General features: G+C 39.8%; 1 protein-coding gene across 4 annotated transcripts in view; it reads right to left on the bottom strand.

Annotated features, from left to right (window-relative positions):
* Positions 1-1,520: 1,520 nt before the first annotated feature.
* LYRM1 (LYR motif containing 1) overlaps positions 1,521-23,591 on the bottom strand; it is a 37,366-nt gene continuing 15,295 nt past the window's right edge. For all 4 annotated transcript variants that reach the window (XM_006042058.4, XM_025274585.3, XM_006042057.4 and 1 more), the window contains exons 2-4: positions 9,506-9,664; positions 5,488-5,580; positions 1,521-2,531 (exon numbers count right to left, since the gene is read on the bottom strand). In XM_006042058.4, the coding sequence (XP_006042120.1) occupies positions 2,415-2,531; positions 5,488-5,580; positions 9,506-9,664 (369 nt within the window). In that variant the 3' untranslated portion in view covers positions 1,521-2,414. The remainder of the gene's footprint in view (positions 2,532-5,487; positions 5,581-9,505; positions 9,665-23,591) is intronic.

Here is a 23,591-nt window from a genome sequence, read left to right on the forward strand (position 1 = left end):
ACTTTTTCCAATTGAGGGAAAAAAGATCAGATTTAACATATAGATAGAACTGCCATGTTGTCTATTATTCTAAATAGATTGTTAAGTCATATGAGATGGAAAGGTGGTCAGGAACCCAAATCCCTGAAATCTTGGACTGGTTGAGGTAAGTCAGACTGCAAACGATAAGGCAGTAAAGAGGTTGCTAAAAGGACAACTGTAATTCAATTACCGTTATCTAACTCCAGCTTCAGCAGCAAAAAGCTGATGGAGGCAGGGACTGTTTCATTCCTCAGCGGTCAAGGGACAGAATGTTTGTATGTGATGGATTAAATTTTTGTAATTAAAAAAAATTTCCCTCTGGGAAAGTGCAGTAGGTTCTTCAGAAGTCCTGGTGAATTAGAGGATGGAACTCTGGAGCAGAAACGGTCAGAGATCAGCTCCGTGAGAAGCTGTAGGCCTGTCTATAAATAGCTCAGCAGATGACATCAGACAAACCTTGTCACCAAGCTAGTTCTCTCTCTCTAAAAATCTGGCTCTTGAGTAAATAGTTTTCAGTTCTTGTCAGCCTTGGAAGAAAATGTCATTAAAAGAGGGGGTGTAGGGGATGCTTCCAAAAGACCAAAGAAGATTTAATAGGGGGTTGAAGAGAAAAAGTTATTATGAACAAGTAGGTTTCATGGAAAGTTTGGGAGAAAATTATGATTTTGTGTAATAGAGTATGCATCTTTGCAAAGGCAGGTAGGCATATATAATTCACTTTTAGCTTAAGATTCCTGGCACACAGAAGGTACTTAGAAGTTAACTAGCAATTAGATGGACTTTCATTTTGGAGGAGGACTTCCATTTTGGAGGAAGGATGATTTCTATTTCTCATAGAGTAAGATAAAAATTGCATATTCAGAATCACCTTGAATTACTTAAGAGAGGGATCATGATGGGGACAGCAAGTCATGTTTCACTCAGTTCAGCACAGCTAGTTTTTCCTCCATTCCAAGAACAGGTCATTGTTTCATTGACTGACCACCAGATAAAGTAGCTGGCTTGAGTTCACAGGCCTTATATTGTTTTAGAAACACTTAACTTTAAACATTAGAACCACCTCTTGGTAGGGAAATACTTCCACAATGAGATCAGACAGAGACTGACTAATGGAACAGCATATTGATGTCTCTGAATTCAAGTTAAGCTGGGATATGTACTCACTGAACGGCTGTGGAGTGGCCACCATGCCAACCAACACATTTAAATGTCTCTTTCTTCATCAAAGGCCTATAGCTATATTTTTATTAAATATGTACATGCTACATCTATTTTGACACAGTATTATATTTGTTGTCAATGTTTTTGACAAACCCTGCAATATTTACTTAACCTGCATGAGAAAGCACACTCCTGCTCACAGGAACATTTTTGAAACTGAAATATATATATACTTTAAATTAGAGAATCTGTGTGACAAGGGTATGGGCAGGAAGTTATCAACTACTGCTTCTGAGGGTCACAAGGCCATTTTGGTAAATGGTACAGAGAGACCAAAATAAATAGAGATTTTTCTTTATTGGTGATTACCCATCCCCTCTGGAGGTAAGAGGGAATGACGTTGATATACAAATGACCTGCCATGGGAATCTCAGCTGTATCCACACATGCAAGGGTATAAGTACATTGTGTTTTGATCTCTACTTTGTTCCATTTCTGTTTGGACATAATTTGAAAGCCAGCTTAGCTCTTGTACTTCCTAATTATGTTAAGATAAAATTCTCATAATGAACGCAGTATGAGTTTCTAGTGAGCCTTTCAGGTCTTGGGTGTATCCAAAGTAAACACAGTCTTTAAGATAAACTAAATATATGCATTTACCTAAGATATGCACTTTTGTGTATGTGTACATCTGGGGCAGAGATGTGTCTCATAAAATTTCAATGAAAAACCATGATTGATCCAACGATGCACTTTTTAAGGGAATTTTATCTGGAAATGGGAAGTTCCAAAAGACAACAAAGCAACACAAAAAGTCCACTTTTAAGTAAATCTATAACTTGGAAAAAAAAAAAGGCCTAAAAATATTCTGAAGGGTAGTGTATAATTCTAAAGTAGCCATGAGAACTTCCATCAATTGGCTAATTTCTTCATATCAGCTGGCATGTCTGGTGATCGGCATTCCCTTGAAAGCTTTTGTCACCCTTCAGTCTTCTGCCCACAGGCCTTAGTTTTGTTTCCAAGTGGTGCTTCAGTGAGGATATAAGGTCCATGACCTCTACGGTTAGTGTTTGCCTCGTCAGGCAGCAAGAGCCTCATTCGGACAGTACCAATATTTCAGAGGTTTTAAGAAGATAATTGGATTTTTGCTCCTAATCAAGAATTGTTAACTGGTTTATATTCAAGGCCTAGTTGGCTCATCATTCTCAGAAAAAAAAAAAATTTATTCTGAGTTAGGAAACTTCATCATGAGATTTGAGATATATTGGTTTGGAAAATTTCCTCAGTTTCTCCTGGCTTCGAAGTCCCCGGCCTCGTAGTGGGGTAAGGCCCATGGGAGGCAGATGAATCTGAATAACAAGAATAATGATAATATTAAAAATTATAGGACTTCCCTAGTGGCACAGTGGATAAGAATCTACCTGCCAAAGCAGGGGACATGGGTTTGATCCCTGGTCTGCAAGCAACTAAGCCTGTGTGCCACAACAACTGAAGCTGTGTGCCCTACAGCCCGCACACCACAAATGCTGAGCCTGTATGGGGCAACTACTGTAGCCCACGCTCCCTAGAGTCTGTATTTCACAAGAGAAGTCACTGCAATGAGAAGCCCATGCACTGCAATGAAGAGTAGCCACCGCTTGCTGCAACTAGAGAAAGCCCATACAAAAGCAATGAAGACCCAGCACAACCAAAAATGAATAAATAAAGATAATAAAAGAACTGCAATCATTGCAGCAGCTTATATTCACCAAAGATTTACCAGGTACTATGTTCTCTGCTAAGTGCTAACTCCGTGTTGCTGTTTTTCAGTTGCTAAGTCATCTCCAACTCTTTGCAATCCCATGACCTGCAGCATATCAGGCTTCCATGTCCTTCACTATCTCCCAGAGTTTCCTCAAACTCATGTTTATTGACTCATGATGCCATCCAACCATCTCATCCTCTGTCACCTTCTTCTCCTGCCCTCAATCCTTCCCAGCATCAGGGTTTTTCCCAATGAGTCAGCTCTTTGCATCAGGCAGGGTCAAAGTATTGGAGCTTCAGCTTCAGCATCAGTCCTTCCAATGAATATTCAGGGTTGATTTCCTTTAGGATTGACTGGTTGGATCTCCTTGCAGTCCATGGGACTCTCAAGAGTCTTCTCCAACACCGCAGCTCAAAAGCCAACAATTCTTCCGCGCTCAGCCTTCGTTATGGTCCAACTCACACATCCATACGTGACTACTGGAAAAAACATAGCTTTGACTATATGGACTTCTGTCAGTAAAGTGATGTCTCTGCTTTTTAATACGCTATCTAGGTTTGTCATAGCTTTTCTTCCCAAGGAGCAAGCATCTTTTAATTTCATGGCTGCAGTCACCATCCATAGTGATTTTACAGCCTAAGAAAATAAAATCTGCCACTGTTTCCATTTTTTTCCCCTTCTATTTGCCATGAAATGATGGAATCAGATGCCATGATCTTAGTTTTCTGAATGCTGAGTTTTAAACCAGCTTTTTCACTCTCCTCTTTCACCTTCATCAAGAGGCTCTTTAGTTCCTCTTTGCTTTCTGCCATTATGGTAGTTTGATCTGCATATCTGAGGTTGTTGATATTTCTCGAAGCAATCTTGGTTCCAGCTTGTGACTCATCCTGCCTGGCATTTCACGTGATGTACTCTGCATATAAGTTAAATAAGCAGGGTGACAATATACAGCTTTAACGTACTCCTTTCCCAACTTTGAATCAGTCTGCTGTTCCATGTCTGGTTCTGACTGTTGCTTCTTGACCTGCATACATGTTTCTCAGGTGGCAGGTAAGGTGGTCTGTTATTCCCATCTCTTGAAGAATTTACCACAGTTTGTTGTGATCCATGCAGTTAAAGGCTTTAACATAGTCAATGAAGCATGGGTGTAGGCAATTTGATCTCTGGTTCCTCTGCCATTTCTAAATCCAGTTGGTACATCCAGCTTGTAACTCTATACTGATTCATTATTCCTTATAGTCCTTATACACATTAATTCTCAATATAATCTCACAAAGAATATCATTCTAATATTCATAGATGAGAAAATGGAGGCTCAGAAGGATGAATAACTTGCTCATGATTATATATTAAGTGGTAGAACCAGGATTTGAATCCCGATCTGTCTGACTCCTAAGCTTGTGCTCTTCTTTGCCCTATGTCCTGCATGGAGGGGAAAAACCACAGATCATATGGTGAAATGAGAGTCCAAAGAACGTGAGGAAAAAGTGTGTATATAAACTTGTTCTGTGCAGAATGAAAAACTGGACCAACATAAATGTCCAGTGAAGGGCTACTGGTTAAATTATGGCATATTCTTACAAAAGGATACAATGCATCCATTTTAAAAGATGGAGGCGGAGATATGCAAAAAAGGGAAGTAAAATAAACAGGCAATAGCAGTATGCCTAGTTTCCCATGTACTTTAAGTAAAGAAAATGTATGTACGCAAGTATAGAAAAAAAGACTAAAAGGATATATTACCAAACTATTAGGCTGAGCCAATAAAATATAAAATTGCTGTTTTTGTAGGTCAAGAGTAAAATATTGGCAATTTCATATGGTCCAACTTAAAAGTTATAGTGGTCACTCCCACAGGGTTAGAATTTTTGACAATTTTCACTGTCTTATGTATTCCTTTAAAGTTTGAATTTTATTTATTCTTTTTTTTTAAATTATGTATTTACATTTGTCTGTGCTGGGTCTTCAGTGCTGCATGTGGGCTACTCTGGTTGTGGTGCACGGGCTTCTCACTGCGGCGGCATCTCCACTTGCAGAGCATGGGCTCTAGGGCACCCCGGAGTAGTAGCTGCAGCTCGAAGGCTCTAGAGTGAGGACTCAGTAGTTGTGATGTATGAGCTTAGCTGCCTTGTGGCATGTAGAATATTCCTGAATCAGGGATTGAAACCATGTCCCCAACATTGGCAGGCAGATTATTAACCACCGGGAAACCAGGGAAATCCTGAATTTTATTTTTTTATTAACAATAAACCTATTTTTTAAAATACTAGAAATAAAAATCTTTCCATGAGAAAGGTAAAAGTTAGAAAACTATATAAATGTGAGCTGGATTTCCTTTCCATTTAGGGGAAAGTTGTACCAGTAGGAGAAGTCAGGCATTCATTGACATTTTAGCTTGTTGTAATGGGTTGGTGGCCATGCAAGCATAACTTATTTCCAACATGCCTCCTGCAGGGGCTCTAGGCTTTCAGCAAACACGAGCCCTCTTGGTATATATTCTTGGAAATAACTGGGTTGACAAGGATAGGTACACACCACATGTTAACTGAAGTCACACTTACTGGCCTTGGATAAGGAATCTGGTAATGTAGTCCAATTTCAATCCTGGCTGTGCATTCATCTATACATTGTTTAATCAGGTCTGTGTCTGTGAGCTATTAAAAGGGAAAAAGAGGTGAGATTGTTAGTGTCTTTCCAATGCTACACAAAGTAGAGGTACACATTTTCTTAAAATTTTTCAGTTCATCAGCCACTAAATTAAATATTGGTCATTTGAAAAATCAAAAACAATTTAAGATTTCCTTTGGATTAAAACTTGTAAAAATCATTTAGCTAATATAAGCACATAGTAAAAATAATTCAAATAATACAAAAGGATATAATATAAAACAAAATCTTCTTCTTCTTCCTGTCTCTCAATTCCCCTTCTCAGAGACAATTATCAGAAGTTTGTTTGTTTTTCCAGGGATATTCTATGCATATATAAGTATACTTCTATAAGACCTAGTAGTTTTTCTTACAAAAATGAAACCTCTGAACCCTGCTTTTTCACAAACAACTTGAAGTTCCTTCTATATTTACACATATAGAGCTGCTTCATTCTTTTTAACAGCTGCACAAAATACCAACCTATGACTGCATTACAACTTAACCAATCTTCCACCAATGGACATTTAGGTTATTTCCAATCTTTTGCCATTTTAAACAATGGATCTCGTATTTTTAACTCTTACAGATAGTCCCTGCAGATTCAAATTACCCTCTAAGAGGTTGTACCAATTTATATTCCTATGAACAATCCATAAATTATATTCCTACCAACAAAGAACGAGAGTGCTTCTTCATACCCTCCCCATGTTGATCAAGTGTTTCAGCAATTGCTGTCTAGAAACCCCCTGAGTAAGATATTGGAGAATGATCCACCTTCTATTTTGAACTGTAAACTGTTTGCTCATTACTGAGGAGAAGAAATGATGTTTGAAATTTCCAAACAGTTAAACTGTGGTAGTCCAATTTCAAGTAAAGGAATAAAAAGTTCATTCTGAAAACAGAAAGCCAGGAAGTAGATGAGGAGACAATGTTTCGAGGATGGAAAATGAGTCAACACATGACTCTACTAAGAGTATGAAAGTGGGCTTCAAAGCAGAGCTGGGTTGCATCAGCCCCAGATGACACCCACAGTGAAGCCCAGGCTACCATGGCTTGCAAATTCCAAGGGTGTTCCTGTCCTGTGGTCCTCTTGGAGCACAGAAAAGTTCTAGGACCTGCAATGCATAAAAAAAAACCACAGCTGAGCCCCTTGGGACAGAGGCTCAGCTTTCTGACCTCTGTATTTCTAGAAGCTATTCTTCTGATTGTCTACCTTGGGGGTAGATTTCCATGTTCTCATTTGCCTATTTGGATTCAGAGCAATTAATGAAATACATTTGGGGTTATTATTAAGCTCTTATAGCAAGTGAGGTTACATGAGACTACTTAGGTCTACATGAGGGATTAGGGAGAAAGAAGCCCCTAATAAAGATATGGGGACTGAGGGCTTCTAGGGCTCCAGCTGTCCATCTAAACAAGCTGGATTAGAGTTCTCCAAATTCAGTGATTCAGAGGCTGCCTGCGTGATTTTGTCATCTCCACAACTACCTATACTAATATTAAACTTTCTCTTTAAATGGACTGTTAAGTACAGTACTTGCAAAATTATCTGATATTATGTTTCCTTTCTAAAACATGGTAAAACAGTACATATTTTAAAATAAAAAACCCATGTACCTCCCCCAACACAACAACATTATCTCATTCATGGACTGGCACATACACCTCTCTGGCTCATACCACACCGGGCCAATTCAAGCAGAGGCAAATGAAGGATTATTATTGCCTTAACTGTAAGCTCAAAGGGTATTAAGTAGTCCTTAGGTGATTGAACCTGCAAAGCTTTACTGGTCATGTATTACTATGATATCCCCATCCCCAGGTTAGACACCGTGAGGCCATGGTACCTGCCTTCAACTATCAAGGATGTTACCTGTGCAGAACAAATCTGACACATGAAGCTACAGACAAGGCACAATGGTACATAATCAATAGGGCAATGACTGCAGACTGCTATATAGGAATTCAGAGTAGGTGGTCATCATGGGGTTGGTTGAGGGCAGGGGACTTGAGGAAGACTTCCTGGAGAAGATCAATTGAATCCAAGTATTTGTAGGTGCTCATTAATTTAGTGACAACCACAGACAGGGCCATGAGATATACTATAAAGGTATAAGAAACTGTTTATGTGCTCAAGGAACTGACAATCTGGTTAAGGAGACCATACCAACATAAATGAAACAAATAAGGAAAAAAAATTATGACTGTCTAATTAGGGAAAGGTATATAGGTCAGTGGTATACAAAGTTTTTGATCATCTACTTCTTTCAATAAAAAAACTTCTGAGCCCTGAGAATTCCACAGTGGTTCAGTGGTTAGGACTTTCACTGCCATGTCCCAGGGAACTAAGGTCCTACAAGCCACACAGTGTGGCAAAAAAAAAAAAAAAAAAAAATTCTGAGCCCATAGCTTCCATGTATTTATAAATTTATTAAATTAATAATCAATAATATATATATATATTAGACATTTTTAAAGGAGCAATAAAAATAAATATAAACAACACTTACAATATTTTATTTCTATTTCTCAAAGGACTATTCAGGACCTCAAGGGGTACACACACACTGATGTGGTATGCATGGTCTATGCTAAAATCAGAAAAAGTTTGGGGAAGTTGGAGGGTGGTCAGAAGAGAGGAAAGGAGTTTCACAAGCAGGTTGGTATTAAAAGCATGTAGGCTTCAGGGATTATAAGAAGGGAAGGATATTATAGATTGGGAGGGCTTCTCAGGTAGCACTTAACCCCAATGGTAATTTTACACTTCTTCCCATCTAACTCTGAAACATCTTTCAGGGACCCTGTCTTGGTTTTGCTCAGTTATATCCCTGATGTCTAGTCTGATGTTTGGAACATGGTAGACACTCAGCTACTTGTTGAATAAAAGAATGAGAGCAAAGGGTCACAAAGTAGTGGCAGAAGCTATGGCAGAAATGGGCAAAATGGGAAAGGGAGGTGTTCTTGTGGAAAGATGAATTCTGCTTTGGGCTATTATGCTTGTGGTGAGTTCCTACAGGTGGCTGATGAGAGACCAAGATATGGGATCTGGAGCCATGGTCTTTGGGCCTCAGTATGGAGGGGTGACCTTTAGAGGACCCTTATAGCTGGTGGGAGAATGTGTGAAAAAGGGCAGAAAGGAGACTGAGACAGGGGTCAGAGAGGGAAAAGTAAAGAGAGTAGATTGTCAGGAAGTTTCACAAAGTGAACAGTGACAACACTGAATCCATGAGGTCAATGAGAAAGAGGCAAGAAAAGTTAGGAGCTGAAAACGTCTTTCCATGCTTAGAGCCAGACAGTCTTCCCAAGAAGCTGACAGATAATACTTTATGGTTTGTAAAATCAAGCCTCTTAGAATGGTTTTTGGCTCCCTGGTATTTGGGTTCAGCTAGCTAATGGAGGCACTATTTTACCCAATTCTGAGGTCCCAAAGGGCAAATCCTCTCTGCTAGCCAAAGAGGCTTGAGTTCAAAGCTAAGTTATGAAGGGAACCTTTGCCTTAATCCTATTCTCTTTCCTCTGAATGGGTTTATACTTGGAGGTTCTGAATAGCTTATGAACTGAAAAAACCAAACACAACTCTGAGCACTTCCTGTGGGAGTGACCAAAAACAGGCACAGTGTGTGAGGAACTGATCCTACTCTGAAAATTCTCACTGGACTGATTTAGGTCACCTGGCTCACGCAGTCTTCTGAGGATGCTGAGCCACTTACCAGCTGGACTGAAACTTGAAGAAAGTGAAGAGAGAAACCCAGGCTGGGCTCTGTTTTCCAGTGGTTGGGTAAGCCAGCTAGGTTGTGCCTCTGGCCCCTTCTCGCTCCACATTCTGTCCCTCTAATTTGTGCTGCTCAGTCCTTTCAACTATAGGATAGAAAAGAACAAACACCACAAGAATTGCTCTCCTCCTTGCAATCTCCAACGGGGCCTACTTACATTCTTGTTTTTTTGGAACAGCGTTCTGGCTTCATTTAATATGTACTGTTTTTCTTTAATGGTGTCTTCCATCTGCCCTGATGCAGCCTGCCATTTCTTCGCAAGCCTGAAAATCCTGCGGTAGAGGCCAAGAACTTCTTGTCGTGTTGCCATTGTCATCTTCCGACCCACCAAAATAGAAGGGAGGATAATTTGCATAAAAATTCAGTTTGACAGTAGGCAGTACAGCAGCTGTACATTTAAAAAAATCAAGCTCTTTAATTAGTCTAGAAAATAACTGCTCTTTCTCAACAGATATGTTTGGTAACATTGCCAGAATGGTGCTGTATGAATATCAGCAATCTCTTAGACAGCCTTGTACATCATCCCTTAGCTGAAGGTTGTTCAACCTTGCTGTTTGCCATGATGACTATTTTTATGAATATGACAAAACAAAAATGCACATTTAATGTTCTTTAAACCAGTATATTCTTTCCCAGAATATCTTATAAATGATGCTTTTAGTGTATATACTGATAAAATTAATTACTAACTTGAGTGCCCAGGAGAAGGCACATTTTGAATAACTGAGTTTTCTAGTTATGTGAGAACTTGAGTTTAATGCAGGGGGTGTAAACTGAAGTGCCTCTGGGGCCTAGCAGGCAACAAAATGAGGAAATTTGGCTAGTGGGGACAGTGGCCAACTAGAGATGTGCCCCCTTGAAACAGAACAGTTGCTACTTAGTCCCAGCCAGCTATTCTTATGTAGAATTAAGGTCCTAAGGGTGCCAGATTTCCTGACAGCTTAACAATAGGTGGCAGTCAAGATGTTTAAAATAAGAAATTTCAAAAAGCACAATATTTATTTTTGAAAATGCAACTACCCAGAGGGCCAAATAAAATGAGTCTGCAGGCTCAATTCCACTTGTCAGGTTGCAATCTTTTTTAGTTCATCATAATCTTGTTGAAAATATTTCTCAAAATTGTTGGTCTACTTCCTTCCTTCCTTGTCCACATAAGAACTGTATAATGAGTACAACTGAAAATCTTTCTGATGACTGAAGATCTTGTGGCCCTTCTGAGTTTTCACTCTGAAATACATCAGTTTTAATTTCAGAGGATTTGGCCAAGGGAACCAACCCAAGTATATTCCTGAAAGCTAACAGTATTTTTAAAAATTAAGTTCCTGTTAAAGTCATTTTCATTATAAAATATTTCAGATATACAAATATATAGTTAATAACATAATTAAGTCATATATTCTTAAAGAACCTTAAAGAATAAATTATACATATAGTCAAAACCCCATTGTACCCCTTCCAAATCAAATTTCCTCTCCTCTCCCCTAGAAGGAATCACTATCCTGAATTTGTTTACCTTTCTCACATATTGGGCTTCCCTGATAGCTCAGTTGGTAAAAGAATCCACCTGCAATGCAGGACACCCTGGTTTGATTCCTGGGTCAGGAAGATCTGCTGGAGAAGGGACAGACTACCCACTCCAGTATCCTGGCCTAGAGAATTCCATGGACTATATAGTCCATGGGGTCACAAAGAGTCAGACACGACTGAGTGACTTTCACTTCACTTCTCACATATAGCTTTATGCTTAACATAATATTGCTTAGCCAGTTAAAATTTATATATATATGAGGTATTATATCCTTCCACTTGCCTTTTTTGCTCAAACTTGTACAATTCATCCATATCCTGTAGCTGTGGTTCATATATTCTAACTACTGCAATTCAGACCACTGCAGGAAGCTATCCCAACATACTTGTCTATTCTCCTACTGATGGACATTGAATTTTTCCCCCTTCCCTCTCTTTTTCACTTATGCAAAAATGTCAGCCTATTTTTTTTTAATAATTTTATTTATTTATTTATGGTGTGCTGGGTCTTTGTTGCTGGGTGGGCTTTTCTTGAGACTGGCAAATGGGGGCTACGCTCTAGTTGTGGTTCCTGAGCTTCTCATCTCGTGGCTTCTCTTGTTCTGGAGCACTGGCTCTAGGGCACACAGTCTTCAGTAGTTGCAGCATGTGGGCTCAGTAGTTTTAGCTCCCAGGCTCTTGAGCATAGCTTCAATAGTTCTGGTGCACAGGCTTAGTTGCTCTACAGCACGTAGGATCTTCCTGGACCAGGGATCAAACCCGTATCTCCTGCGCTGGCAGGTGGACTCTGTCACTGAGCCACCAAGGAAGCCCCAGCCTATTTCCTTACTGTTAACTTCTACATCTAAAAGAAATTCAGGGATCTTAGGCAAGATGGCACAGTGGGAAGACCCTGAGCTCACCTCTACAGGCACACCAAAATTACAACTATTGATGAGAAAGCCTGGAATATAGCAAAAAAGATCTCCTACAGCTACATATATAAAGAAGGAATCACAATGAAATGGGCAGGAGGGGTGGAGCTGTGGTACAGTCAAGATCCATACCCCTAAGTGGATGACCCACAAACAGAAGAATAATTACAACTGCAGAAGTTCTCAAGAAGCAGTAGCTCCAAGCTCCACATCAGGTTCCTCAGGATGGGAGGCTGGCACAAGGAAGACAAGCCCCTAGAATGATTGGCTTTGAAAGTCAGAGAGGCTTACTTTTTAGAGATCCAGAGAGTGGTGGGATATAGAGACTGTTCTAAAAGGGTATATACAGACTATCACATGGGCAGAAGCAGTAATGTGAAGGAGCCTAGGTCAGACCCACATGCTGATCTTTAAGAGTCTTCTGGAGAGACAAGAGGCAACTGGAGCTCATCCTGGAGTCATTGAAATTGATGGCAAATGTTTTTGGGAGCTTGTTTCACCACGTGGACCTATTGCTGGCAAGCGTCACTTTGGAATTCTTCCTCTAGCTTATTAGATATCAACCAGACATCACCAACCTGTCTGGGATGCCTCAGGCCAAGTAGCTAGCTGAGCAGAGAAATACCCCACCAACCACCAAACAAGCTGCCTTAAGACTCCCTGAACCCACAGCCATCTCAGGACATGGTTCTATCCACAAAAGGGCCAGGAACTTGCCCCACACACCACATACACTAGCCCCAGGACTTCCAAGACCCTGCGCCTACCCTGAAGGGACATTTGGACTTAGCTCTGTCTACCAGTGTGGCAACACTAGCCTCAGGACCACTACAGCCCTGAAGCCTGCCATGGCAGGACCCAACCCACCTACCATCAGGCTGGCACCAGGCGCAGAATCCCTAGGCTACCACCACCAAGCCAGTATCAGCTCTGAGACATGTTGGGACCTTTAGAGCAAGCTGCCCCAGGATCAGGCCTCATCTACCAGCAACCAACACAAGCTTTGGGACAGCCTATGCCCTGTAGCCAGCTGTGTCAGGAATCAGCTGCACCCATCAGCAGGCAGATGCTAGGCTGGGGAACCATGACTCTGCAAACATCCACCCCAGAACCTGGCTCTACCCACCAGTAAGCCAGCATTAGCCCTGCGGCCCCTCGTGATTTTATAGCCAGCTGTGTTGTGACCCAGTCCCACCAATCAGCAGTTGGCAGTATCAGAACAAGTCAGGGCCTAACAAGCAGTTAGACAAGGGGCCAGCCATGCTTACCAGACTGCCCACAGTAGTCAGCCCACCATAACTGAAGGACCCATGCAGTTCACCTAGTGGGTACCCCTTGAGCATATAGTTCTGATGACCAGAGTATGGTGGCAGGATGCACAGAATGTTTCCTACAAAAGACCATTTTTCCAAGGTCGGGAAATGAAATCAATCTACCAGATGTATAGACATAAAATGGCAAATTAGGCAAAATTAGGTGATAGAGGAACACATTCCAAATTTAGGAATAAGATAAAACTCTAGAAGAAAAACTAAGTAAAGTAGAAATAGGCATTTACCCAATAAAGAGTTCAAGGTAATAAACATAAACATGATAAAAGAACATGGGAGAAAAATGGATAAGTAGAGTGAGAACTTAGACGTTTTTAACAAAGAGAAAATATAAAGAAAGAGTTAGAAAATATAAAGAAAACCAAATAGAGATGAAGAGTATAATAACTGAAATAAAAGACACAGTAATGTAAATCACTGAAGGTGAACAGAAAAAAGAATTAAGAATAAAAAGAAATCTAGGACACATTTAGGAAAACAATAAGCACACTAACATTCACAATAAAAGGGTCCTAGAAGAAGAGAGAGAGAGAGAGAGAAAGGGGCAGAGAACATATCTGAAGACATAATAGCTGAAAATTCCTCTTGTATGGGCAAGGAACCAGACATACAGGTCCAAGAAGCACAAAGTCCCAAATAGGATCAACCCAAGGAAAGCCACACAAAGACACACTGCAATTAAAATGGCAAAAATTAAAGATAAGAGAGAATATTAAAAGCAGCAAGGGAAAACTAACAAGTTACCTACAAGGGAACTCCCATAAGACTATCGACTGACTTTTCAGCAGAAACTCTGCAGGCCAGAAAACAGTGGCATCATATGTTAGTATTTAGAGGGACGAACGGGAAAAACCTACAGCCAAGAATATTCTACCTGGAAAGATTTTCATTCAGATTTGATGGAAAGATAAAAAATTTTATAAAGAAGCAAAAGCTAAAAGGGTTCAGCACCACCCAAAATAGTTTAGAAGATGTTAAGAGAACTTCTCTAAGTGAAAAATAAGGCCACAACTAGAAACATAAAAATTACAAAACGTAAAAAGCTCACTGGTAAAGGCAAATATATAGTAAAGGTAGTAAATCAACTATATACAAAGCTAGTAGGAAGGTTAAAAGACAATAAACTCATTAAAGGTTTATTGGTTAAAAGACAATAAACTCATTCCTCATAGATGAGGAATAAACTCATCTATGTTCGCAATAAGTACATAAGGGATATACAAAACAAGAAGTTGTAAAATATTATGTCCAAAACAGTAATCACCAGGGAGGGAAGTAAAAATTCAGGGTTATTAAATGCATCTGAAATTAAAAGATCAGCAATTTTTAAAAATTAATTATTTTAATTGGAGGCTAATTACTTTACTATATTGTAGTGTTTTTGCTATACATTGACATGAATCAGCCATGGGTGTACATGTGTTCTTCATCCTGAAACCCCCTCCCACCTCGCTCCCCATCCCATTCCTCAGGGTCATCCCAGTGCACCAGCCCTGAGCACCCTGTCTCATGTATCAAACCTGGACTGGCGATCTATTCCACAAATGATAATATCCATGTTTCAATGCTATCCTATCAAATCATCCTACCCTTGCCTTCTCCCACAGAGTCCAAAAGTCTGTTCTCTACATCTGTGTCTCTTTTGCTGTCTCGTATATAGGGTCATCATTACCATCTTTCTAAATTCCATATATATGTATTAATATACTGTAATCACTGCAGATGGTGACTGCAGCCATGAAATTAAAAGACGCTTACTCCTTGGAAGGAAAGTTATGACCAACCTAGATAGCATATTCAGAAGCAGAGACATTACTTTGCCAACAAAGGTTCATCTAGTCAAGGCTATGGTTTTTCCTGTGGTCATGTATGGATGTGAGAGTTGGACTGTGAAGAAGGCTGAGCGCCGAAGAATTGATGCTTTTGAACTGTGGTGTTGGAGAAGACTCTTGAGAGTCCCTTGGACTGCAAGGAGATCCAACCAGTCCATTCTGAAGGAGATCAGCTCTGGGATTTCTTTGGAAGGAATGATGCTAAAGCTGAAACTCCAGTACTTTGGCCACCTCATGTGAAGAGTTGACTCATTGGAAAAGACTCTGATGCTGGGAGGGATTGGGAGCATGAGGAGAAGGGGACGACAGAGGATGAGATGGCTGGATGGCATCACTGACTCGATGGACCTGAGTCTCAGTGAACTCCGGGAGATGGTGATGGACAGGGAGGCCTGGCGTGCTGCGATTCATGGGGTTGCAAAGAGTCGGACACGACTGAGCGACTGATATGATCTGATTGGTGTTTTTCTTTCTGACTTACTTCACTCTGTATAATAGGCTCCAGTTTCATCCACCTCATTAGAACTGATTCAAATGCATTCTTTTTAATAGCTGAGTAATATTCCATTGTGTATATGTACCACAGCTTTCTTATCCATTCATTTGCCAATGGACATCTAGGTTGCTTCCGTGTCCTGGCTATTGTAAACAGTGCTGCGATGAACATTGGGGTATACATGTCTCTTTCAATTCTGGTTTCCTCAGTGTATGCCCAGCAGTGGGACTGCTGGGTCGTATGGCAGTTCTATTTCCAGTTTTTTAAGGAATCTCCACACTGTTCTCCATAGCGGCTGTACTAGTTTGCACTCCCACCAACAGTGTAAGAGGGTTCCCTTTTCTCTGCACCCTCTCCAACATTTATTGTTTGTAGACTTTTGGATAGCAGCCATTCTGACTGGCGTGAGATTGTACCTCATTGTGGTTTTGATTTGCACTTCTCTGATAATGAGTGACGAGCATCTTTTCATGTGTTTGTTAGCCATCTGTATGTCTTCTTTGGAGAAATGTATGTTTATTTCTTTAGCCCATTTTTTGATTGGGTCGTTTATTTTTCTGGAATTGAGCTGCCAGAGCTGCTTGTATATTTTTGAGATTAATTCTTGGTCAGTTGCTTTGTTTGCTATTATTTTCTCCCATTCTGAAGGTTGTCTTTTTACCTTGCTTATAGTTTCCTTCATTGTACAAAAGCTTTTAAGTTTAATTAGGTCCCATTTGTTTATTTTTGCTTTTATTTCCATTAGTCTGGGGGGTGGGTCATAGAGGATCCTGCTGTGGTTTATGTCAGAGAGTGTTTTGCCTACATTTTCCTCTAGGAGTTTTATAGTTTCTGGTCTTAAATTTAAATCTTTAATCCAAAGATCAGCAATTTAAAATAATCATGTGTGTATACACACACACACACAGATATATATATACACACACACATATTTATGGCTATTCATAAACCTGTATTGCACATATACATATATTTATATATACACACACAATATTTTTTTAATACCCAGAGATAAATGAAAACAAATAAAGATCCAAAATCTATGGGAGGCAGCAAAAGCAGCTGTAAGAGCGAAGTTTATAGTGATGCAAGCTTACCTCAGGAAACAAGAATAATATCAAACAACCTAATCTTATACCTAAAGGAAGGAATTCGAAAAAGAATAAACAAACCCCAAAGTTAGTGGAAGGAAAGAGATAATAAAGATCAGAGCAGGTGTTTCCTTAATGGGTCAGTGGTTAAGAATCTGCCTGCCAATGTAGGGGACACAGGTCTGATCCCTGCTCTGAGGAGATCCCACATGCATTGTAGCAACTAAGCTCGTGTGCCACAACTGCTGAGTCAGCACTCTAGAGCCCGTGAGTCACAATTACTGAGCCCATGAGCTGCAACTACAGAAGCCCATGGCCTAGAGCCCATACTCTGCAACAAGAGAAGCCACCACCGAGAAGCCTGCACACAGCAACTAGAGAGCCCATGCACAGTGATTAGAGAGTAGTCCCTGCTTCCCACACCTAGAGAAAGCCCATGGGCAGCAACAAAGACCCAGCATGGCCAAAAATAAATAAATAAATCTGAAAAAAAAAAAAAAAAAGAGAGCAGAAATTTTTAAAAAATAGAAAAGTCAATGAAACCAACAGATTTTTTTTTAAAAGAAAAACAAAATTGATAGATATTTAGGCAGACTCAGGAAGAGAAAAAGAGAAGGCCCAAATCAATAAAATCAGAAATTAAAAAGGAAAAGTTACAGTCAACAGCACAGAAATACAAAGGATCGTAAGTGATTACTAGGAATGACTATATGCCAATAAAATGGACAACAGAAAAAAAATGGAGAAAATCCTAGAAATGTATAATATGCCAAGACTGAACCAGAAAAAAAATAGAAAATATGAACAGTCCAATTACCAGTAATGAAATTGAATCATAATTTAAAAATTCTCAATAAACAAAAGTCTAGGACCAGAGGGCTTCACAGGCAAATTCTACCAAACATTTAGAGAAGAGTTAACACCTATCTTTCTCAAGCTATTCCAAAAAATTCTGGAGGAAGGAACAGTTCCTAACTCACTCTATGAGGCCCCTAGCATCACCTTGATCCAAAACCAAACAAAGACATACAACAACACACAACAAAACACAAAAAAAAAACAAAAAGACACACAACAAAAATTACAGGCCTATATCACTGATGAACATAGAAGCAAAAATCCTCAACAAATTATTAGCAAACAAAATCCAATGATACACTAGAAGGGTAATACACCATGATCAAGTGGGATTTATCAATATCTGCAAATCAATGTGATCAGATCAGATCAGATCAGTCACTCAGTTGTGTCCGACTCTTTGCGACCCATGAATCACAGCATGCCAGGCCTCCCTGTCCATCACCAAATCCTGGAGTTCACTGAGACTCACGTCCATCGAGTCCAGTGATGCCATCCAACCATCTCATCCTCTGTCGTCCCCTTCTCCTCATGCTCCCAATCCCTCCCAGCATCAGAGTCTTTTCCAATGAGTCAACTCTTCACATGAGGTGGCCAAAGTACTGGAGTTTCAAGTTTAGCATCAGTCCTTCCAAAGCAATCCCAGGGCTGATCTCCTTCAGAATGGACTGGTTGGATCTCCTTGCAGTCCAAGGGACTCTCAAGAGTCTTCTCCAACACCACAGTTCAAAAGCATCAATTCTTTGGCGCTCAGCCTTCTTCACAGTCCAACTCTCACATCCATACATGACCACAGGAAAAACCATAGCCTTGACTAGACGAACCTTTGTTGGCAAAGTAATGTCTCTGCTTTTGAATATGCTATCTAGGTTGGTCATAACTTTCCTTCCAAGGAGTAAGCGTCTTTTAATTTCATGGCTGCAGTCACCATCTGTAGTGATTTTGGAGCCCCCAAAAATAAAGTCTGACACTGTTTCCACTGTTTCCCCATCTATTTCCCATGAAGTGGTGGGACCAAATGCCATGATCTTCATTTTCTGAATGTTGAGCTTTAAGCCAACTTTTTCACTCTCCACTTTCACTTTCATCAAGAGGCTTTTGAGTTCCTCTTCACTTTCTGCCATAAGGGTGGTGTCATCTGCATATCTGAGGTTATTGATATTTCTCCCAGCAATCTTGATTCCAGCTTGTGTTTCTTCCAGCCCAGCGTTTCTCATGATGTACTCTGCATATAAGTTAAATAAACAGGGTGACAATATACAGCCTTGACGTACTCCTTTTCCTATTTGGAACCAGTCTGTTGTTCCATGTCCAGTTCTAACTGTTGCTTCCTGACCTGCATAAAATTTCTCAAGAGGCAGATCAGGTGGTCTGGTATTCCCATCTCTTGAAGAATTTTCCACAGTTGATTGTGATCCACACAGTCAAAGGCTTTGGCATAGTCAATAAAGCAGAAATAGATGTTTTTCTGGAATTCTCTTGCTTTTTCCATTATCCAGCGGATGTTGGCAATCTCTGGTTCCTCTGCCTTTTCTAAAACCAGCTTGAACATCAGGAAGTTCACGGTTCACATATTGCTGAAGCCTACTCTACATTAAAAAATTGAAAAATTAAAAACCAAAGGATCATCTCAATAGATGCAGAAAAAGCTTTTGACAAAATTCAACATCCACTTATGATAAAAGCTTCCCAGAAAGTGGGCACAGAGGAGATATCCCTCAAAATAATACACACCATATATGACAAAATAACATATTCAATGGTGAAAAGCTGAAAGCATTGCCTCTAAGATGAGGAACAAGTCAAGGATGCCCATTCTCTCAACACAGTTTTGGCAGTCCTAGCCACAGCAATCAGAGAAGAAAAATAAAAGGAATCCAAATTTTAAAGGAAGAAGTAAAATTGTCACTGTCTGCAGATGGCATGATACCATACATAAAAAATTCTAAAGATCCCACCAGAAAACTACTAGAGCTTATCAATAAATTCAGTAGAGTTGCAGGATACAAAATTAATATATAGAATCCTGCTGCATTTGTCTCTACTAACAACAAACTATCAGAGAAATCAACTAAATAATTCTATTCATCATCATGTCAAAAAGATAAAATATCTCAAAATAAGCCTACTAAGGAGGTAGACTTCCCTGGTGGCTCAGACGGTTAAGTGTCTGTCTACAATGTGCGATCCCTGGGTCGGGAAGATCCCCTGGAGAAGGAAATGGCAATCCACTCCAGTACTATTGCCTGGAAAATCCCATGGACAGAGGACTGGTAGGCTACAGTCCATGGGGTAGCAACTGAGCGACTTTACTTTACTTTCAAGGAGGTACAAGATATCTTGGACTGGAAGAATACTGTTAAAATTATCATACTACTTAAGGCAATCTACAAATACAATGCAATCCCTGTCAAAATACTGATGGCATTGTTCACAGAACTAGGACAAATATTTAAAAATTTGTATAGAAACACAAAAGACTCTGAATAGCCAAAACATCTTCAGAAAGAACAGAGCTGGAGGTAACACATTCCCTGACTTCAGACTATACTACAAAGTTATGCTTATCATAACAGTATCATACATCACTTATGAAGATAAACTTAAAATAGATTAAAGAACTAAATGAAAGACTGAAAGCCATAATACCTGTAGAAAACACAGATAGAACACTCTGACATAAATTGTGACAATTTTTCTTGACTTGTCTTCTAAGACAAAGGAAACAAAAGCAATACTAAAATGGGGCCTAATTAAACTTAAAAGCTTTCTTACAGCAAATGAAACCACTGACAAAATGAAAAAACAACCTACTGAGTAGGAGAAAATATTTGTAAATAATATGACTGATAGGTTAATATCCAAAAATACATAGAGAGTTCATACAATTAAATATCAATAAAAACAACCTGATTAAAAAATGGGCAGAAGACCCAAATAGACATTTTTCTGAAGAAGACATACACATGGCCACTGTCACATGAAAAGACACTCAGCATCAGTAATCATCAGTAATCCCTGGTAGCTCACATGGTACAGAATTTGCCTGCAATGCAGGAGATGCAGGATCGATCCCTGGGTCAGGAAGATCCCTTGGAGAAGGAAATGGGTACCCACTCTAGTATTTTTGCCTAGAGAACTCCATGGACAGATGAGCTTGGCAGTCTACAGTCCACAGGGTTGCAAAGAGTCAGATGTGACTGAGTGACTAACACTTCGCCTAATCATCAGAAATATGCAAATCAAACCATAATGAGATATTACTTCACACTTGTCAGACAGCTATCACCAGAAAGAACATAAACAGTAAATGCTGGGGAGGACATGGAGGAAAGGGAACAGTTGGTGGGAATCTAACCTGGTGTAGCCACTATGGAAAACCTATGGAGGTTCCTTGAAAGCTAAAAATGGAACTACCATCAGTTCAGTTCAGTTACACAGTTGTGTCCGACTCTTTGCAACCCCATGGACTGCAGCACGCCAGGCTTCCCTGTCCTTCACCATCTCCTGGAGCTTGCTCAAACTCATGTCCATTGAGTCAGTGATGCCATCCAGTAATCTCATCCTCTGTTGTCCCGTTCTCCGCCTCCCTTCAATCTTTCCCAGCCTCGGGGTCTTTTCCAATGAGTCAGTTCTTCATATCAGGTGGCCAAAGTATTGGAGTTTCAGCTTCAGTATCAGTCCTTCTAATGAATATTCAGGACTGATTTCCTGAATCAGTCCAAGGGACTCTCAAGAGTCTTCTCCAACACGACAGTTCAAAAGCATCAATTTTTCAATACTCAGCTCTCTTTATAGTCCAACTCTCACATCCATACATAACTACTAGAAAAATCATAGCTTTGACTAGATGAACTTTTCTCGGCATAGTAACGTTTCTGCTTTTTAACATGCTGTCTAGGTTGGTCATAGCTTTTCTTCCAAGGATCAAGTGTCTTTTAATTTCATGGTTGCAGTCACCATCTGCAGTGATTTTGGAGCCCAACAAAATAAAATCTGTCACGGTTTCCATTGTTTCCCCACCTATTTGCAAGAAGTGATGAGACTGGATGCCATATTATTTTTCTGAATGTTGACTTTTAAGGCAAATTTTTCACTCTTCTCTTTAACTTCATCAAGAGGCTCTTTAGTTCCTCTTTGCTTTCTGCCATAAGGGTGGTATCATCTGCGTATCTGAGGTTATTGACATTTCTCCCAGCAATCTTGATTCCAGCTTGTGCTTCATCCAGCCTGGCATTTCTCATGATGTACTCTGCATATAAGTTAAATAAACAGGGTGACAATATACAGCCTCGATGTACTCTTGGCCCAATTAGGAACCAGTCTGTTGTTCTATGTCTGGTTCTAACTGTTGCTTCTTGACCTGCATACCAGTTTCTCAGGAGGCAGGTAAGGTGGTCTGGTATTCCCATCTCTTGAAGAACTTTCCACAGTTTGTTGTGATCCACACAGTCGAAGGCTTTGGCATAGTCAATAAAGCAGAGAAGTAGATGTTTTTCTGGAACTCCCTTGCTTTTTGCTTTTTCAATGACCCAATGTTGGCAATCTGATCTCTGGTTCTTCTGCCTTTCCTAAATCCAGCTTGAACATCTGGAAGTTCACAGTTTGCATACTGTTTAAGCCTGGCTTGGAGAACTTTGAGCATTACTTTGCTAGTGTGTGAGATGAGTGCAACTGTGCAGTAGTTAGAGCATTCTTTGGCATTGCCTTTCTTTGGGATTGGAATGAAAACTGACCTTTTCCAGTCCTGTGGCCACTGCTGAGTTTTTCAAATTTGCTGGCATATTGACTGCAGCACTTTCTCAGCATCAACTTTTAGGATTTGAAATAGCTCAACTGGAATTCCATCACCTCCACTACCTTTGTTCGTAGTGATGTTTGCTAAGGCCCACTTGACTTCACACTCCAGGATGTCTGGCTCTAGGTGAGTGATCACACCATCGTGGTTATCTGGGTCATGAAGATCTTTTCTGTACAGTTCTTCTATGTATTCTTGCCTTATGACCCAGCAATTCTACTTCTGGGTATGTATCTGGGAAAAACAGTAGTTCAAAAAGATAAGTGCACCCAGTGTTCATAACATCATTATTTACAAGATAAGATAGGGAAGTAACCTAAGTGTCTATCAACAGATGAATGGATAAAGAAGACGAAATATATATACACAATGTAATACTACTCAGCCATAAAAAGAATGAAATTCTGCCATTTGCAACAACATAAATGGACCTGGAGGGTATTGTTCTTAGTGAGATAAATCAGACAGAGAGAGAGAAATACTCTGTGTTATCACTTATATATGGAATCTAAAAAATAAAAGAAATGAATGAATTAAACAAAACAGACTCACAGATACAGAGGATGACTACTGGTTACCAGTGGGGAGGTAGTGGGGCAACAGAGAGGTAGGGGATTAAAAGCACCAACTACGAAGTATAAAATCAGTAAGCTACCAGGATGTATTATATAGCACAGGGGTTAGAGTCAATATTTTATAACTATTTTAAACAGAGTACAATCTATAATAATTTTGAATCACTATGTTGAACATCTGAAACTAATATTATAAATCAACAATACCTCAATTTAAAAAATGATTTAAAAAAGAAATTCAAAGAAGATAGGAAAATAAAGCTCACTACTGGAGGACTGTGATTAGTCAGATTTAGGAGAATGAATACTGTATTTGCCTTTAAAACGAATTAGCAGGCTGGGAAGATGAGGATTTGGAAAGTGAGTAGCAAGACCAGGCAGTGGTACACCTCATTATGAGTCCAGGACTTCTTTCAAACAGGTCATCTGTTGAGAAATACGCTGCTTATTGCCCTTTGAGAACAAGACCCATTTCCAACCCAAGGTGGAGGGATAATAATACACGGAGATTCCACACTTTAGATTGGTCCTAAGCTTATGAGGATTTAGGCAGCTAAAGAAAGAAGATGGGAGCTGGAAGGAGCTGTGTTATCTAGAAATTCTGAGGGAATTCAAGGAATTCACCTGAGAATGTCTGAATGGCTCTACCTCCTACTTATCCTGACACTGATGACCTTTCTTAAGCAATGAGGAATAAACCATGGCTTAACCATTGTTTTTTGAATTTTATTTTCAAACTTTACAATATTGTATTGGTTTTGCCATATATCGAAATGAATCCACCACAGGTATACATGTGTTCCCCATCCTGAACCCTCCTC

Source organism: Bubalus bubalis, chromosome 24 (assembly GCF_019923935.1).
Source record: "Bubalus bubalis isolate 160015118507 breed Murrah chromosome 24, NDDB_SH_1, whole genome shotgun sequence".
NCBI classification, from domain to species: domain Eukaryota; kingdom Metazoa; phylum Chordata; class Mammalia; order Artiodactyla; family Bovidae; genus Bubalus; species Bubalus bubalis.